Below are 19,732 nucleotides of genomic sequence, written 5' to 3' on the forward strand. Positions count from 1 at the left end.
TCAGAGACAAGTGTGGGGCTGAAGATGGGAGATAAAGCAAGACAATGACAGTCAGATGAACATAAGAATAGGGCAGGGAGCAAGGCCTTGTGCTAAGGACCATGTCCAGAGTTCACAAATGCGTGCCCTCTTGCTCTCTCTTGCTCTATCTCTATCTCTATCTCTATCTCTGTCTCTATCTCTCTCAATCTCTCTCTCTCTCTTAATGCTTACTATTTGGAATAGGGGCTGACTGAGTAAACAAAACAAAACAGAGCAAAAACAAAAATGTAGTCACTGAATGAATAATCCTAAATTGCCAAAATGGCTACCTGTACCTGCAAGTGTATGTATAATTTAGAGGTTTCTTCTGAGCTCCTCAGATGGCCTGAGGACCACCTTGAAGCATATAGTACAATTTGTCTTACAGAAAGTTGGAATGTATCTGTTCAGAGGTTATGCAAATTTTTAGTATAATCATTTTGTGGTCTCATTGCTGTATGATGAGCTTAACAAGACATCAATATTTTGGGGTTTATCTGTGATGATTTTCTGTTGTTCAGTAGTCCCAAGTCGGTAAATTGATACCCCGAAAATTTTTTTAGCTGGAGCAACTGAACTCTTTAGTTTCCAATTCTAAGGAGTCTGATGACTTTTTAAATTTATATAATAAAATAATTGAACTGGACCCTCACCTCTTTTAATGCCTCTGGTAGAAGATTCTTTATTCATTCGTTTGTTCTTTTGCCATTTATTTCATTGAGACTCTACTGTGTGACAGACACTAATCTTGGTAAGAGGATATTCTGAAAAGAGATTATGTATATTAAACAGAGGTCTACCATAAAAAGCACATTTGCTAGATTTTGACCCTGCCTTGATCTATCTGTTTATGTACTTATGAACATTGGGCTTTCTTTGTTAATTTTTTTTATTTGTAACTTTGGTTTTGATGACAGTATTATATCAGGAACAGATAACAATATCATTGAATTATAACTACTTTTGCTTTTCAGTAGGTTTTAGAACTTTAAGAAAGGTGACTATATTGACTGCTACTCTTAGAGAGTGAATTTTTATTTTGTTCTAGAATCACAAGTTCTACCTGAAGCTAGTTCCCTTATGTTATAGGACTTTTTTGGGAAGGAAGATAAAAACAAATTCAATTTTGATTGCCTTTAGTTTATTCATTAATTGATTAGAATAATTTAATCTTGCTTTAATTCTTTCATTTACTTTACATTCGTTGTGTTTAATTATATCTGATCAAAACAATTTACTCCTTTTTACATTTCCTTTGGAATTAAAAATTTAAGCAATTTAAATTAATTTTCTCAATTTTAAACAGAAATAAATATGGGATTCTAAAAGGAAGCTCATCATGCTCCCATGAATTTTATGTTTGCAGCCATTTATTCCCCCCCCCTTTTTTTTAACAAAAGAGCTTTTATGAAGCTGCTAATAATTACAACTTTGTTCAGTATTAGATTTTTCTTAAAATACGGCTGCTTTCCAAATACCACAAGTAGTTTAAATTGTTTTACCTTTGAGAGATTTTTATGTAGTAAATGGCCAACTCTGAGAGCAATTGAAACCAAAGTTTATACTCTTTTAAACTATGACTCCTTAAAGTTAACTAAATTAAAAATAAAGTACAGTTGCCACTTGGATGATAGTTTAGAACTTGACATGTCATTAAAATGGAAAATGCAAGCAGTTATTTCAACTGAATTTGAAACCACAGTTTAAAACTTGGATGTATTTTACAAAGCATGGAGTGGCATATGAAACAGTCAAACATATGTTTTTCTGCTTGTGTGTATAGAAAAAGATTATATTTCTAAGAAATTAATTCCAAAAGTCTTTCTTCTTTCTAAATAACTTTTAACACCTCTGTGAGGGGCTTAGTACAATTATTGCTTCTTTCTTTATAAACATTCCTGTTTATTTTGATTGTGCTTTATGTACTTTTTCAGTGTACTTATTATCTCAGTTCCCTCACTCCTTTTGTCCATTGACCATTTTTATCAATAGACGAATTCCAGTTATCTGGGATGTTTTAATCTGCTTTTTGTTTGTTTGTCTGTTTGTTTCTTAACAGATTGGATCCTTGCTAGTTTACATGCCAAAGCATTTTGGCATTCAGTTCACTTCTACCCACAATGAACAGTTTAGCTTAGGACTACTTCTGTGAATTATTAAGGACAGGGTAGCGTTAGGCAAGGATCCCACTCAGTGGGATAAGATTTAGTAAAATTGTGTGTTATATATTGTCCTAGTTTGCTAATGCTGTGGAATGCAAAACACCAGAGATGGATAGGCTTTTATAAAACGGGGGTTTATTTCACTACACAGTTACAGTCTTAAGGCCACAAAGCGTCCAAGGTAACACCTCAGCAATCGGGTACCTTCACTGGAGGATGGCCAATGGCGTCCTCTAAACCTCTGCTAGCTAGGAAGGCAGCTGGCGTCTGCTCCAAAACTCTGGCCTCAAAACGGCTTTCTCCCAGGACGTTCCTCTCCAGCAAGCTTGCTTCTCTTCAAAACATCACTCCCAGCTGCACTCTTTTCCTCTTTGAGTCAGCTCATTTATATAGCTCCACCGATCAAGGCCCACTCCGAATGGGTGGGGCCAAGCCTCCATGGGAACATCTCATCAGAATCATCTCCCACAGCTGGGTGGGGCACATTCCAAGCAAATCCAACCAGCACCAAAAACGTTTGCCCCACACAAGACCACAAAGATAATGGCATTTGGGGGACACAGTACACTCAAACCGGCACATATATCGATATATATATATATATACAGGGCATTTGATGGGCTCTACAGTACTATCTGTTGAAAAAACAGAATGTGTTCACAAATAGGTGGAGGACAGAATTTAATGAAAAGGAAGGGCAAAAAAGGATTATGGCAGAGGAAGGAAAGGAAGGGATGTATATTTTCTTGAAGTAAATGGGAGGAGAAACAGCAGTGTAAACAAAAGTTTAGTAATCCCTTCTTAAAATGTTGCCTCCACATTGAGATACAATCTCTACCTTCTCTACTTTGCTTTTTTTTCTTTCCTGCCTACTGTTTTTGTTTCTTTGTTTTGTTTTTACCAATTTTCACTTTTCTGGCTTTAATCTGCAATCCTTGACAGGCCAGTCCCTCTCCACAGTAAGTTATTGTCCCACCCAGATGCAGTCCTGCCATGAATGCTCTCAGCTTTTCTGGCTGTTCTGCTTGTGTATGGCCAAGTTAGGACAGGGGGTCTTTCTCTGGGGTGCATTTTAGTATGTGCTGAGCTGGCCCACCTGGCTCTTCTAATACATATTAATGCTTTTTACTTCCTGACTTATGAGTACAAAAAGTTTGATCATTTCTTGTTTTGAATGTTCTTTTTTTGCTGACAGAGAAAGAGATGACTTAATGTCTGCACTAGTTTCCATAAGGAGCAGTTTGACAGATGTGCAGCAAAGAGAAGCAAGTGCTTATGAACAGGTGAAACAAGCTGTGCAAATGACTGAGGAAGCCAATTTTGATAAAACCAAGGCAAGTCTAATTAGATTAAAATAAAGGCATTGTGTAATTTCTCCTCTTCCTCCTCCTTCTCCCCCTGTTCCTTCTTTGGATATTTCTTTGGTTATTCTTCTATAACTAAACTCTCTTTTCCCAAACACAGACTAAATACAATCTGTTAATGTTGATTTTTACCACCTAAGCAAATTTGCTGTTTGACGAATACGTATTCTTCTATAAACACTCCTGTTATAGCTATTCACAGAATATAGTACAACATGGCTAAGTACATTGAGAGATTTTATGCTTAATCCTTTTATTTGCTGATCTTTGTTAATGCTTTGAAAATTTTAACACCCCTAGTCACCAGTTTATATATCTTCACGCTTGACTAAGGACAAATATTTTTTCTCAATATATGGGAAAATTTGAGAATATCCAAATATGCCACAGAAAATACTATACGTATATTTAAATTGCATTGTTAGCTAAGAGTCTGGATCTTTTATATGCTAAGTCAAACATATTTAATAATAATGATAATGACAATAGAGTTAACTGTTACTGATAACTTACTGTGTGTTAGTATTTAAGCGCTTTGTATTGGGGTATTTTTGTGTGATGTTAGCATATAGGAGGTTAATTAATAGGAGGTTATTGTAATTCATTGCTGTGTTTGGGGGCCACACTTTAATCCATTAAAGTTGCTATGTATTTTCCAGGATAAATTTAAATTAATTTGAATTAAATAAAATTAGAAATTTGGTTTTTTAGACATGCTAGCCACTTTTCAAGTGCTTATTAGCCACATGTAGCTAGTGACTACCATATGGACAGCACAGAAGTAGAAAATTTCTATCATCACAGAAGGTTCTTTGAATAGTACTGGACTAAATCATATAGGAACATGTGTGTTTCTTTAAAATATTGGGACTGTTTAATTCTGTTTTAAGCCTTTGTTCAGTCATAGCCTTATCCTTCTAGAATACCTCCCTACCCCATCTCTTTATAATCTGTGTCATGCTAGTTGTAAACCCAATGTGTCTGTTCTCTTTTCTATACATTTGCCTCTATCCAGTCCATTTGACATATATTAGCAACATGGATGTTGAAAACTTTTCCTCCTTATTCCAGTTAAATTGACTTAACGTCCTCATTCCTGCCTCTAGTTCTTCAACATCCTCTCCTATCTAATTTTTTTCTGTTGTCTCTGAGCTAGTCTTCTTCCCTTACCATTTAAATATGAATATTACAATCCCAAATAGAACTCATTTGACCCTCACTGCCTTATCATTAATACCTTCTGTGCCTTCTGAAACTTACACTCAGTTCTAGACAAACTTCCTAACATTTATTTCCTCAAGGATTCCTTCTGTTTCTTCATTTGTACCAAGGTCTACTGTCCCTTGAATGATATGATCCTCACAACTTCTACTGAAACCCTTTTTGGCATTCATTTCATCTCAGGTGGCTGTGATGGAGGAATCAGCAATCACTTCAATCCTTACTGCCATTTCCAGACCTTTGTTTTGGCACCTACTTTGGTTACCATTCTTCTTTGAAATCAGGTTACTACTCCTCCCTAATCTTAATCAGTATAAACTAACAATCTAGAAGGAGCCCTGTGCTGGTATGAATTTATTATGTCCCCTACAAAAGCCATGTTCTTTTAATTCAATCTTGTAGACTTATTATGGGTGGGATGTTTTGATTAGGTTGTTTCCGTGGACCATCCCAACTAGGTGAGATCTTTGATTAAATTATTTCCATGGAGGTGTGACCCCACCCATTCAAGGTAGGTCTTGGTTAGTTTACTGGAGTCCTTAAGAGAGCTCAAGGGCTGACATAGACCCAGACACTTGGAGATGCAGACAGAAAGGTGTTTGGAGATGCTAAAGTAAGAGATGTAGCTCAGAGTTTGCCCTGGAGAAACTAAGAGAGGACCCCCAGATGCTTAGAGAGAAACACCCTGTGAGAGCAAGCAAGGATGCACAGAAGCTGAGAGAGAGAAGCTAAGAGAGACAGAGACATTTTGGAGAAATTCATAATTGAAACCAGAACCTGGGAGCAAAGATCCACCAGACACCAGCCATGTGGTTTCCCAGCTGGCAGAGATGTTCCGGACACCACTGGCCTTTCTTCAGTGAAGTCAATCCATTTATGGTATTTTGCATAATGACAGCTTTAGCAAACTGGAACAGAGCCCTTTGACACTTTTTAAGAGCTTTAGCATCCAACCCTTCCCTTTCCCATCTCTTTTCAGATCCTTAAAGTTTTCAACATCCATGTTGCTAATATATGTAAAACCTTAATCTCAACACACCTTGGCCTCCTTAACTCAATATTTTTTCTCCTCTTCTACTGTAACTCCCACATGAATCAGAGTGTCCATAAGATCTCAAATTCTGAGACTGCCTTTCCTGATCAAAGCCTTTTCTCTTTCCTCCTTATTCCAGTTAAATTGAATTAACGTCCTCATTCCTGCCTCTAGTTCTTCAACATCCTCTCATATCTCATTTTTTTCTGTTGTCTCTGAGCTAGTCTTCTTCCCTTACCATTTAAATATGAATATTACAATCCCAAATAGAACTCATTATTTCACTCCCCCAAATTTGTTCCTCCTTCTGTGTTCTTTAATTCACTGAATGAATGGCACCTCTGCCTACCAATGTGTCCTGGCCAGAAAACTGGTTGTTATCCTCTCCCTGAGCTTCAACTTCCAACCAATTACCAAACATAAATCTTACTTTCTGAATTTTTCTTAAATTTTTTCCTCATTGTCACCTTTCTTGTTCAGGCTACCATAATCGCTAAACAACTTTATTATAGCAGCCTCCTAACTAGTCTCCACTCTTTAGTCCATTCTCTACCCTGCAGCCAGAAGTGGTATTTCTTATAGGCAGATTTGATTATATGACTTCCCAATTAAAAATTCTTTAGTGATTTCCCACTCTCTTTACGATGAACTCAACTCCTTAACATGCTTATATAGTCTGTCATAATTTGGCTTCCTTTACCCTTCCAGTGTCATCTTATTGCACTTCTCTTATACCCTGTCCTCCAGCAAACTGAGCCACCTTTAGTGAGAAAGTTTCTCACCTTCAGTGAGAAAGCATGAGCTCATTAGAGTTAGCCAGACCTAGATTCAGCTCCTGGCCCCACCATTCACTAACTGTATGACCTTGGGCAAGAAGTTATTTAACTTCTCTGTGCTTTAGTTTTTCCTCATCTGTATAATGGAGATAATGTCTACCTCCTAGGATTGTTAATGAGGGCTACATTTTAAAATGTACATCAGCTATCTTATAGAAACCATGACACAAAATAATTCCTTTGTTGTGATGATGGTTTTTAATCCTCCTGATTGTGCCATGATCTTTCTAGCCTCTAGGCATTTGTGTATGCCATGCACATTCTTATCTACTCTACTGCCTGGATATTTTCTCCATCCTTCAGGTCTTAGCCTACAGGCTACTTTCTCTAGAAAATCTCTGATCTTCCATATCTAGATTTGATGTACCTCTTATATGCCTTTTTAGCAGAGTTTCCCACTTGGCACTATTAGCATTTTCTGTTTGGGGGGCTTTCCTGCATGTTGTAAGATTAAGTTTAGCTATATCCTTGGCCTCTACCTACTAGATTACAGTAGCACCCCTCCCCAAGTTGTGTCAACCAAAAATGTCTCCAGACACTGCCATATCACCCTAGCTGAGAACTACTGCTCTATAGCATGTTGTACTACTCATTGCAGTGATAATTATTATTGTTGCTTTTTTGTCTGTATTCTTTAAACTTTAAAATATCTGACATTAAAGTACTTATCTGTCATGCACCTTGCATAGTGCCTGGCACATAAGAGGTACTCAGTAAATATCCACTAAGGGAATTGCAACTCTCACTAGCACTCTAGAATTCCTTCTCCCTTATCTTTCCAGTTTACCTACTTTACTGATCCCAGTGAAAACTAAACCCAACCACACATTTTTTTTTTTTTTTAATTGCTACCTTCAACCTAATTCTACTGGAAAGTAATATGGGTCACCTTCAGTGGCCATTGATACTGCTTAGCCATTCTTTTCTCAACAGTTGATACCTTTTGTACTTTACACAAGAACTCTTCTTAGCCTTCCACTTCTTATTCTTTCAGCAATAACCTTATCACCTCACTCTGAACAGAAGACTTACTTCTTACCCTGCAGAGATCAAGACCAACTCACAAGACCTCCTCAACATTTCATCCCTCAAATTTATCTTCTATTCATTTATTTCTTGATTATCTGGCCCTCTTATTTCCCAAGATGACACTCTCGAAGATCTTGATTTCTCCTGCTTCAGTATGACAGTGACCCTGAGACATTTGTCATGTCTTTCTTGCATCTTCATTCCTCCCTCTTTACTGTTTTCCCTCTTATTCTATGTACAAACATTACTTTGTTTAACCAAAAAAAAAGGGCAGCTTTCTTGTGATCAGCTTCCACTCAATTTGCCACCCTCTGTCCATAATTTTACTGGCAGACCTTTCAAAACAGTTTCTACCTTCAAAACTTCCATTCACTCCTTAACATTTGCAGTCAGGTTTCGAACCAAGTTGTAGTCTGATTTTATGCTACTGAATTGCTCACATAAGGGACACTAGTCATTTCCTGATTACCAAACCCAATGACCTCATCTCAATCCTATTCCACTCGAACTCTGTAGTTTCAGAAGCTATTAACTACCATGTCATAACATTGTCTTTCCCTTGGTATCTCTGATAGTTTACTCTTGTGGTTCCTTTTTGTATGTCTCTTGTCTACTCCTCTTAAGTCTCTTTTAACTTATTTCTCATAAGCCTTGAATGTAGTTACTCATTAGAATTAGTCCCTAGCCCTCCTCCCATGTTGCCCTGATTCCAAGGCATTTGTCTCTCCTTTCATGGCCAAACTGTTACCTTCATTTGAACAACCCCCACATTACTTCTTTAGCTCTCACTGCTCTCCTGGGCCCGAGTCCTACATTTCTTGCTGCTGCTAGCATGGATGATATTCCTCTAGCATCTGAAACTCTATACAACCAAATTAATAATTCTCTCTATCCTTCTGACTACTGTTCCTTTTCCTTCTACTGTTTCCTATATTATCTTTTTGATGATAACAACATCACTGACTTAACAGCAGCCATGGCTTGTATCCTTTAAAATATCTTGACTCTTTTCCTTCCTTCACTCTCAACATACAATCAGTAGCCAAGCTCTAATTCTTTCTTTAGGGTCCCTTAAGTATCTATACCCCACCCTTCCATTCCTATATTCTTGCTCTGGTTCATTTCTTCACTTATTCTTATGCAACCTTTGCAGACTATAATGATAGTATCCTGTGGGTCTCTTTCAATTCTAGTATATCTTTCATATTGCTGCCATACTTTTTCTGAATTGTAAATCTCCGTGTTCAGGTAGCTCCCTTCTTACAGTAGTATAAAACACAAATTCCTTAGCATGACCTTTCAGATCTTTCACAATCTGTTCCCACTCTAACTTTTCAAGAATTATTTTTCACTATACTCTCATATAACCTGTACTGTTTCCACAACTTGGCCGGCAATTGACCATGTCCATGAATTTGCTCATGCTGTGCTTTCCTGCCCTATATTCATCTGTGAAAATCTGTTCAGTCTTTGAGGAATTCAGATGACAGCCTTCCCTGAAGTTTTCCCCAGCCCCTTCTTGTTTGCGTAAACCTCTGCTTTCTTTATAGTCCTATTGATGTCGTGTGTGATTTTGGTTGTTCTTTACATACCTGTCTCTACCAAAAAATGATAAATCCCCCAAAGTCATGGTTTGTAACATCTATTGTGGTACTCCTCATAAGACCATTTATATATTAATTACACAATAAATGTTTGTTGAATTCAATTAAAGTCAATTTTTAGTTTTAAATATTAACATGAACTTTTTGTAATTAGTGCTTTTAACAGTTTAACAGTTAAAAAATAGAAAGGCTATTGTGTATTATGAATCTATAATACTTTTTCACTGAATCAATAATGAAAGGACTGCTTACTAAGCAGTTTACAAAATGTAATGAAGTGCTAGTAGTTTTTATCTTGAAGATATGTTAAAACATATTAGGAATTTTGCTTTTTGAGAGTATAAAAAAGTCAGAAGGCATAGATATATTTTAATTTAGAAACCAACTATTTTATTTTTGAGCTGTGAAATGATGGCTGTTTTGTTTTTATAGTTCCTTGACATGTGTTGCCATCTAGTGTGTCATTTGTGTATTACATGCTTAGTAAATAGAAGGAATTGTTTTATATTATGTATTTATAATTATAGTGAATCGAGATAAAAAAATGAGGATTTTGTAAGAAAAGAAATACACGGCATGAAAAAATTATAATATCGTACATGGAAATTTCTCTGGAAATTGAATTTATCATTTCAACTAAGCTGAAATTTACTAAATTTCTAATTGTTCTTCAGTTACTGTAGCTAGTCCAAACAATGTTTAAATGATTTCTTTATGAAAACACTGTATTATATATTATTAGAACTTAATTCTTTATCTTGATGTGATAATAGGAATTTCTAGTAAGGTAAGAGATCTAAACCACTTTCTAAAGAATTTTAGCATGTTAAAAAACAAGTTAGCAGTTTTTACTCTGGGGATTTTAATACTGAAAAGAGTTCTGACTGAAAGTTAATTAAAGAAGAAACTTTCTAAATCCCACCATATACTAACAAGAGAGCACCTCTTATATTTAAGAAAGAGTCTCTTAATAAAAAGAAATTCTTTTTTTTTTCCCCATCACAGTAGGTAGTATTTTGGGATAAATTCAGGGATATTGTTTTGTTCCTAATACATTATTAGGAGGAAAAGGGATTCTTGAATTATATCTCTTATCTTTTGAAATTTAAGTCATTCATTTTCCCCACCCCTTCCCTTCTGTCATTATTTAGTGCTGCTATCAGGTATACACTGTTGCACAGTTTTAAGTGGGATTTCATATTTATTTACAAATTTTTCACTTAGTCTGTTTCACTTTCTGAAGTTATATGGCAAGCGAACAGAGCATAGTGCCTCTCTAAAGTCCCCTGCTTGGATGACATATCTTAGGCAGATAGTCATTAGAACTCATTTATATATTCTGCTTAATTTTGCTGTATTTCAGTGAACATAGACTCTTGACATTGGAGTCAGTCAGAAAAAATTTCTATACTTTTATTGAAACAACTGTTCTCTCCTTTTCATCCTCAAAATGGAAATACAGTAACCATCCCCTGGCTTCCTGAAATTATAGTATATGATGTTTGCACAGATATACTACTGTATACCTTTCCTTAACTTGAAAATTTTGATTCAACTACATCGGAGGTAGTAAAGTAAGATCCTTAAGATAATAGATTAAATCCCTACTTTGCCACTTTCATGCCTTTGATCTTGAGCAAGTTAGTATCAAAACCTTAATTTCTTCAACTGAGTGAAGAGAAACACTTAAAAATTATTGAGGAGATTAATTAATCCATGTAAACTAAACTGTATAGCAAAGTATCTGGTGCAGATTAAGTTCTTAGTGTTAATGTTAGTTATTCTCTCACTGTTTGAAAAAAAGTCATTACAACTGGGGATAATTTTAAAAGAGAAAAAAAATGTAACCTGGGAATAAATGAGGATAGAAAAGTAGAGGCTTTTGCAGTGGCACTTTAGTAAAGCTACAAGAAACTGATGAAAAAGTTAACCAAGTCTTAGAAATGTCTTATTCTATTGGAAAAGAAATTGTTAGTAGTTCCATGAGAGGGTCTGAAGGCATGAAGTTACCATGAGCATATCCATAGGGAGACAACCCTCTAAAGACGGATTAAAAAACAAAATATGAAGCCAACTCCATAGGTTGAATAAATATTACCAAAAGTTTAATTTCCTTTTCAGCTATCCAAATTATTATGTTTCTTGGACTATAGTGGGATCAAAAAGGCAGGAATTGGAAACTTAAAGTAAAAAAAAAAAAAAAAAAAGATATTGAGCATTTGAATGCACACATAGGAATAAAAAATAATGCCTCTTGATATGCACATTATCTGCAGAAAAGCAAAAACAAATTATAAACATCTTGAGAATTGGAGATAGGATAGACTGTTAAGTTCCTATAGTAAGCAAAAGATTATAAATTAAAGTAAATAGTTTGCATTATTCATAAGTTAAATGTTTAGAACATATTGATAATTATTTTTATCATGTGGGCTTTGTTTCATAAAAGTTAAAACATGTTGATATTTTTTTTTTCACAGAACCTGACTTTTATGTTCATATGTTTTTAAGTTTCTGTTCCTAAGTGTGTGACCCTTATATTTCTTATATTAGCTTTAATTCTTTAATCATGAAGAATCCTATCACAAGGATTTCTAGGAACTTAACCCTGGCTGTTGGGAAGGACTTTATGTCCCTAAAATAGGTTTCCTATTTTAAAATAGAATCGCGTTGATTTAAATTTTGTTTTGGAAGATTTTTTTAAACTCCGTTAAGACAGTAATGTATATCCTCTGGTTTAATAAAACTAGGAGTAAAAATATCAAATCCAATAAATTGTGAAAAAAGTATTGATATGGCCGGCATAGAACGGCCTTAAATAAAGAAATTTCCTGGAAGGGAGAAGGTCCTTTCAGGATTGAGTTTGCTGAATGGGGAGAGAGTAAAATTCTATATAACTCCCTTTCCAAGACCTACATACAGCCATTCTGAGAAAGGAAGGGGTTACGCTTAGGGAAGGAGAAAAGGTACAACCTACGCTCTGGGAACGACCAGGAGAAATGGTGGCACAGGCCCCAAATTGACTTTGTCAGGTGAGGAGATCTATGAGTTAATTACAGTTGACCAGTTCCTGACCTGGCCTTTGAGAGTTCAGTTATTACACCTTTATTGAATGGTTAGATGGGTATAGGCAGGAGTACCAAATCAGCTGGAATTTGGAAAACTAAGAGGGGTGCCCTAGAGTTAATAAGAAAGTTTTAATGGAAATAAACTCTTTTGGAAAGGTTAAATCACTTTTCTAATTTCAACTGTTACTATGCCTTTATATTTTCTTCATTGTGACCAGGCATACATATTAAAATCCAGTTTCTAACCTAAAGTTTTTATTCAGAGTTTCGTTACTCCTTTTATACTTATTTTTCATTACCTATTGGTGATGACTGGTCCTAATGCAGAGAAGGCTGTCCACAAAGCCAAGGATCCTGCCAGGATCATTACTGTTCCTTGTTCTTGAATTGACTGAATGCTTGGAATTAATTCTTTAGTAGCTTTTCTTGTTACCCTGATCTTCACGTCTTCAACAGTCGCTTCCACTGTTCCTATACTTAGTGAGGCTCATTCCTCGATTTTTTTTTCAATTAAAAGCCTTCTGACTGGATATATATATTAGTTAACATTCAATAATCAATTTTTTTTTCATTCATACCAGTGGTATTCCTTATATCACCCAAAGTTATGAACATTTTTATTAGGGTCATATAAAATATTTTTCATATAAGCAATTGCATTCTGAAGCACAAAAGTCACTAATTCATAACATTTCAAGTTTCAAGGACTTAAATTATAGAAAAATGTATGCTTTTTTATTTCTTTAAATCTAATTAAAATTTTTCTTTTCTGGGGATGGTTTTGGACTAACTCCATAGGAGAATTATTTTTAGTCATTGTATTTGCTCATCAGTTAACTTGAGATAGTTGAATTTTACCTTCATACTTTATGCCTAGGAGAACACAAACTTTCCAGAACAGTTTGAAAGAAATTGGGGTTTAATGTTTTTCAGATGAAGAAAGGAAAATTCTTGTATTCCAGATTATCTTTTGTCTGAATTTATTATAGCTTTCACCAGAGGGGAAATCATCCATTCATAAAATTTACAATGCTTACTGAGACCATTTCCATCTCTATTAACAACCAATGTGACTACCAAAATTGTAATCACACAGTATGCAAGTCACATGAGACTTGAGTTTCTTTCTGTTAATTCAGGGGAAAATGGAGATTGTGTGAGGAAGAAATTGTAGATAAGAACCAATTGGAATGAGACTAAGACATCATAGAATGACTCAGATTTTCCATGTTAAGCACCTTAATTTTTGAGAGGTTTTGAGATCACATTTTATTCTTGATATTATGCATAAAGATACCATGAATGCAGCCAAAAGCAAGTTGGATAGTTTTTATTTCTGGAACTGAAAAGTGGGAAATTTAGGCTCAAGTTCAATTATAAATTTTTAAATTACCTGAAATGGAAGATGACAGTTCTCATTTAATAAAATTAGGTAGTGAATGCTGTTTTGAGTCTTTCTTTACCTTAACTTTTGATTCTTACCTAATTTTACATTAATTATGTTTGAAGGGAGTGAACTAAATCTTGTCTGGCTTATTTTTGGACTTGATTATTATATAATATTAAGTAATAGATGTCCGTATGTAATGACAAATTCAACATCTCATTTTAAAATTTTTATTTGTTTATCATTTTTAAGTATTGAAGTAATTTTTAATCATGAGCAAATAAAAATTGATTAAATTGTTATACCTATATATTTATGTAATGTAAACATTATGTCTAATTGAAAATGCTGGAACATTTGGTTTTATTGATCACCTTTTTCAAGATTCTAACTCATGTGGCTCTCAACAAGATCCATTACCTGAATTTTCTTAGTTAATTAATTAATGTAGTCTTAATTGTGAAAATTGAGATGTGAGTTAATGTAACATTTGAATAACTGTTTTAAGTAAAACAAATGCATAAATGTCTAATTTTTCCTTTTTCCAAATTCTAAGCTCCCGCTTTGCTCTTATTCTGGCAGGCTTTAATCCAGTGTGAGCAGTTGAAGAATGAACTGGAGAGGCAAGCAGAGAGACTTGAAAAAGAACTTGCATCTCAACAAGAGAAAAGGGCTTTCGAGAAAGAGATGATGAAAAAGGAAATAACAAAAGAAAGGGAGGGCATGGAAGCAAAGGTACCGAGGACTTGGTTTGTTTTCTACATTGTAAGAGATATGTTTATGGTGATGTTATTGATCATTCTGTAGGCTCCCATTCTTGAAAAGAACTTTGAATTTTAAAACCTTGTAAGTATTCAAATTTCATATAATTTAAATGTCATAATTTTTTCTATTTTTCCTTATATTTATAAATTGACCTTTTCAAACAAAATAGATAATTAGATTCCATGTTATGAAATTAACTTTAATTCTGCCTTTCAGTTTGAATTCCTCTCATGGTGTTCAAGAAGAGAGTGGGTGCTCTGTAGATACCCAGGTTTTATTTCAACCTTTTTCAGCCTTGGTTAAATCAGGGACAGATGATGTCTCTACCTCATTCCCCATCTCCAGATTAATATTGGAAAAGATGAAGCACTTGTAAGAAAATGAGTAACCAAAAGAAAATGATTGCATTTGCCATATAACATACTTTCTGACAAACTACATGATGATTAATGACCATAACCAGATGAAATGGAAGGGAGAAATTAAAGGCAACGGAGTAAAATTGAGCAAGATGTGGTCCATGAAGTAACCAAAACAACTGTGTTAAACACGTTCTTTAAAGTGGACTCACACTTTGTGCCCTGAATACAGTGTTGTTATAGTATTCCAATGTGTGATAATTAACTCTTTCAGCAAATAACTACTTAGTATCTGCTGTGTGCAAGGCGATATGAAAGCCTAAGTATCTATAAAGAGAAAAAAAAAAATCACAAATTCTGTCCAGTGATTTTTAAATTTTGTGGGTAAATGGAGGCATTAAGTATAAACTGACTTATCTTTTTTTTTTTTTTTTAATTGTGCCTGTCAAAATCTAGCCATAGGTCAGTCTAAACTTCTCTGTCCTGGATTAGTGATCTCAACTGGTAAAATTCCACAACCTTACAGATAGCACCTCTGTATAGTCATGATCATCAGTATCCATGATTCTTTCAGTACTTTCTAGCAGTCCTCATTTGCATCCCTCTCTCTTAGCATTCATTCAGCATTCAACAAATATTTATTGAATGACTCCTATGTGCCAGGAATTGGGGATATGGTAGTGACAGGACCAATGCAATTCTCTCATGAAGCTTACAGATTAGTGGGAGAGGTAGACAGTAAACAAATACTTCCAATGATGAGTTTTTGGTTACCATTGTGATAAAGAGATGAAGGTACAGTAAGAGTCCTGTGAGAGTGTATCACAGGGGAATCTGACCTAGCTGAGGCAGTCATGGAAGACTTTTCTAAGAAAGAGATTCTGAAAATGAAACTCGAAGGGGCTAGGAAGGAGGAGTGGTCAGGTCAAGAGTTGAGGAGAAAAAGAGTTTCAGGCCCAGGAGAACAACACACCCAGGACTGTGAAGCTAGGCAGCATAGTACTTCTAGGAACTTAGAGAAGACTCAGGTGGCTGGAGCATAGATGAGCAAGGGACAGAGTAGTGGGGGATGAGTTTGGAGAAATATGCAGGGAACAAATCATGAATGGCCTTAAAAACCATGTTAAGAGTTTTAAATTTTATCCAAAAAGTAGTGGAAAGCCATTGGGCTTTAAATTGGGTGTTTATATTTGTGAAAAATTATTCTGCTGGCTTCATTGTCAGTAAGTTGGAGGAAGAACCAGAGTAGATACCTGCAGATGATGTGGGAGGTATTTACAATAATCCAGGTGGGGAATGATAGTAGCTTTGACTCATTTTTCCAAGGACTATTTCAAATCACTTTTATTCTCCTCAAATTCTCCACCTTACCACCTCTCCCCTCACTCTCCGCAGAGACCCTCATTTACCTAACAAAATTGAAGCCATTAGGTGGTAACCACTTCAATGATTCATCTTCCCCATCACCTCTGCTTTAAAATAAAATTTTACCCCAAGCCTGTCAGAATGGAAGAGACATAATCCTAATCTTTTCCCCTGTACTTACTAGATCCCATCCCTTCCTTAACTTCAGGGATCTCCTTTGATTAGTTCAGTCTTACTTGAATCTTTGATCTTTCCTTCACTTCCATCTCTTTATTAATTGGAAATTTATTTCAAGTTTCTCTCACCTTTTGAAAGAAAGAATAAGTCTTTTTTTCTAACCTAGTGGTTCCCAATTTTGCCTACACAAACTCTAAAAATCACCCTGCCCACCCTGTACCTTAAATAACTTACATCAAAATTTCTCAGGGTGGGATACAGGCATCAATAGTTTTTTTTTTTTTTTTTTTAAGCAGTTTTATTGAGATATATTTACATACCATACAGTCTATCCAAAGTGTACAGCCAATGGCTTTTAGTATATTCATATAGTTGTGCATTCATCACCACATTCAATTTTAGATCATTTTCATTACTCCAAAAAGAAAAACCCCATACCCCTTAGCAGTCACCTCTCAATCCCTCTGTCCTCCCCCTGCCCTACATAACCACTAAGCTATTTCTTTCTAATAGATTTATTTATGCTTACATTTTATATAGATGGAATCATACAATATCTCTAGTACTTTGTGCCTGGTTTCTTTAACTTAGCATAATTTTTTATAAAAAATTGTTATTTTTTTAATTAGAGAAGTTGTAGGTTTATAGAAAAGTCATGTGAAAAATACAATATTCCCCCAATATATCCCCCATTGTTGACACTTTGCATGAGTGTTGTGCCTTTGTTATAGTTGATGAAAAAATATTAAAATAGTACTATTAATTATAGTCCATAGTTTGCATTAGTTGTATTTTTCCATATATCGCCCTATTATTAACACTTTATATTAGTGTTGTACATTTGTTATAATTCATGAAAGAACATTCTTATATGTGTACCATTGTCTTTCATAAGTGTTGGGAAGTCTTCAGCCATTATTTCCTCAAATATTTTCTGTACCTTTTCCATTCTCTTCTCTGGGACACCCATGACATGTATGTTTGTGCTGTTACTTAAATCCCTGAGATACTGCTCAATCATTTCTATTCTTTTCTCTATCAGTTCTTCTGAGTATGATTTTCATAGAATCAGTTTGCTGATTCTTTCTTCTGCCTATTCATATGTGCTGTTGTATGCCTCTAGTGTATTTTTAATTTCCATTATTGTGCCTTTGATCCTCATAATTTCTGTTGTGTTTCTTTTTATATTTTCAAATTCTTCTTTACGTTCTTCTTAATATCCTTTATCTCCTTATGCATATTTTCCTAGATTTGTTTGAACATCTTTAATTAGTTGTTCCAACTTCCAAGTGTCCTCTGAAGTTTTAATTTGTTTTCTTGACTGAACCATATCTTCCTTTCCTTATTATGACAATTTTTTGCTGATATCTGAGCATCTGATTATCTTCATGACCTCTAAAGGTCAGTTTCTCCCTCTTGTCTAAGGTTTTATTGTTGATTGGCTTTGTGCTAAGTTCTTCTTTGACACTTGTTCTAACTTATTTTTGACCTTTATAATGGCCCATGTTTACTGGTTCAAATTTTTTCAGGTTGTGTTCTAACTCATTTTTGACCTTTGTAACAGTCCATGTTTAACTGTTCAGATTTTTTCAGGTCGTGTTCATCTGATTATTGCCCAGGATATGTGGTGCAATTTTAAGATTGCATTTTTTGTAAAATTGTTTATCTCCAGGAGAAAGCTTCCTTTCCTCTGTTTCTTCTCTGGGAATTTTGATCTGTTCTGTTTGGTTTTGTGTAGACTCTTCTCATTTCCTATGATTTCTTGTGATTGAATTCTCTCCATAACTCAATACTCCATTTTCTTCACATTTTTCCATTTTGGGACTCATTCTATCTTAGAGTTCAGTTAAGCCCCCCTCCCCATCTTTTTTTCCTGTGAGGTTTTTCTGTCTCCAGTTTCTTCCCTGTTAGAATATCCTACGTCAGGAAGCCAGATGGCATCAATCCAGAAAGGTGGGTCATTCCAGAAAAGTCCATTTTGTGTTTAGGTTGTCCAGCCAACTGAAACTGGATTGAGTGAGGGCTCTCAATCCAGTTCTTAACCAGCCTTTCTATCACACTCATGCATGCTTGCTGGCTCTCTCTCTCTCTCTTTTTTTTTTGCTCCTTGAAGTCCTTTTATGTACAGCACTCCTTAGCATCTTTTTTGTTTGCTTTGTGTCTCTGTGGGCTTAGGTCCCTGTGCCTGGACATGCATGGAGTTCTAACTCACTGCTGTGAGTTGCTCTACAGTCTCTGTCCGCAGTTGGAGGAACCTGGGCCGAGCTGCCTCTGTGTGACTGCCAAGCTGTGTGGGATTGAGGGAAGGGGAGGGAACTGGGAAACTTACCAGTGGTCTGAAATGGAATTCTTCTACCTGAAATTTTCTGGTTCTTTGATTGCAGCATTTGTGCAGGCCTTCTCAAGTCTCTATCATCCTCCAAAGTTCTAACCAATTGGTATCTGTTCTTTATTCACTAAATCTTTGGGGAGGCTTTTTCAGGGGATGTCTTACATCACCGTATTGATGATGTCAGCAGTCCATCAGTAGTTTTTAAAGTTGCCCTGGTGAATCCAATGTGCAGCCAAGGTTAGAAATCACGTCAGTGACCTCATATCCCTCCTTACTCTTCTCTTTAATAGTTAAGCTTCTTGAAAGTTTTGTCCATGCGTATTGCTTTTCTCACCTCTCATTCACTCTTCAACCCTCTGTATTTGAGCTCCTGAGCCCGTAGCTAATGGGATTACAATTGTTATGTTCACTGAAGACCTCCTTGCAGTATACTTAGCAACTATTTTTCTGTTCTTATCCTTAAGCTTCTTAAAAGGTTTTTCCTCCCTTGATTTCCCTGAATCCATACTCTTGTTTTTAGAGGAAGATTATGTGTGACTTTTGGGTTTCTCTGACTTTAAAGTGCATTTGAGGCAAGGAAGGCAACATGTCAAGAGAGCAGCTTGATAGAAGATTCTGGAGTTCAGCAGAGAACTGTAAATTTAAGTGTCTTTAGCACTACTCTGGTTTTAATTCCATTTATGTGCTATTGACTCCTAAATTTTTAGCCTTCTACTGAGCTCTCAAATAAGTTCTTTTTCCATTTTCCCTATCCCACTTGCCAACTCAGAAATCTTACTATCATCCTTGTCTCCTTCTTCTACCTTACCTTGCTCACCTTGTCAGTTACCAGAAATCCCCAAGAGATTCAGACTCCTTAACATTTTACATTGCCCATTCTCTTCATCTCACTGCTACCCATAACTCACCTTTGGATTGTTCCTACGGCCCTTAGATGGTCTCCTTGTCTCCTGTTCTCTAAACCATAGAAAATCCTTTAGTCTCCCTGCAATCCCTTGGATAAAATTTA

The 19,732-nt window shown here is 35.5% G+C and overlaps 1 protein-coding gene across 15 annotated transcripts in view; it reads left to right on the top strand.

Moving 5' to 3' along the window:
• Positions 1–19,732, top strand: part of SDCCAG8 (SHH signaling and ciliogenesis regulator SDCCAG8) — a 288,104-nt gene that overhangs the window by 83,987 nt on the left and 184,385 nt on the right. For all 15 annotated transcript variants that reach the window (XR_005214623.1, XR_005214625.1, XR_005214622.1 and 12 more), the window contains exons 9-10: positions 3,379–3,517; positions 14,308–14,460. Coding sequence is in view for 6 of the 15 variants with exons in the window: in XM_037822222.1 (XP_037678150.1) it covers positions 3,379–3,517; positions 14,308–14,460 (292 nt within the window). In the remaining 9 variants the exon portion in view is untranslated. The remainder of the gene's footprint in view (positions 1–3,378; positions 3,518–14,307; positions 14,461–19,732) is intronic.

This window comes from Choloepus didactylus, chromosome 2 (genome assembly GCF_015220235.1).
Source record: "Choloepus didactylus isolate mChoDid1 chromosome 2, mChoDid1.pri, whole genome shotgun sequence".
Taxonomy (NCBI): Eukaryota; Metazoa; Chordata; class Mammalia; order Pilosa; family Megalonychidae; genus Choloepus; species Choloepus didactylus.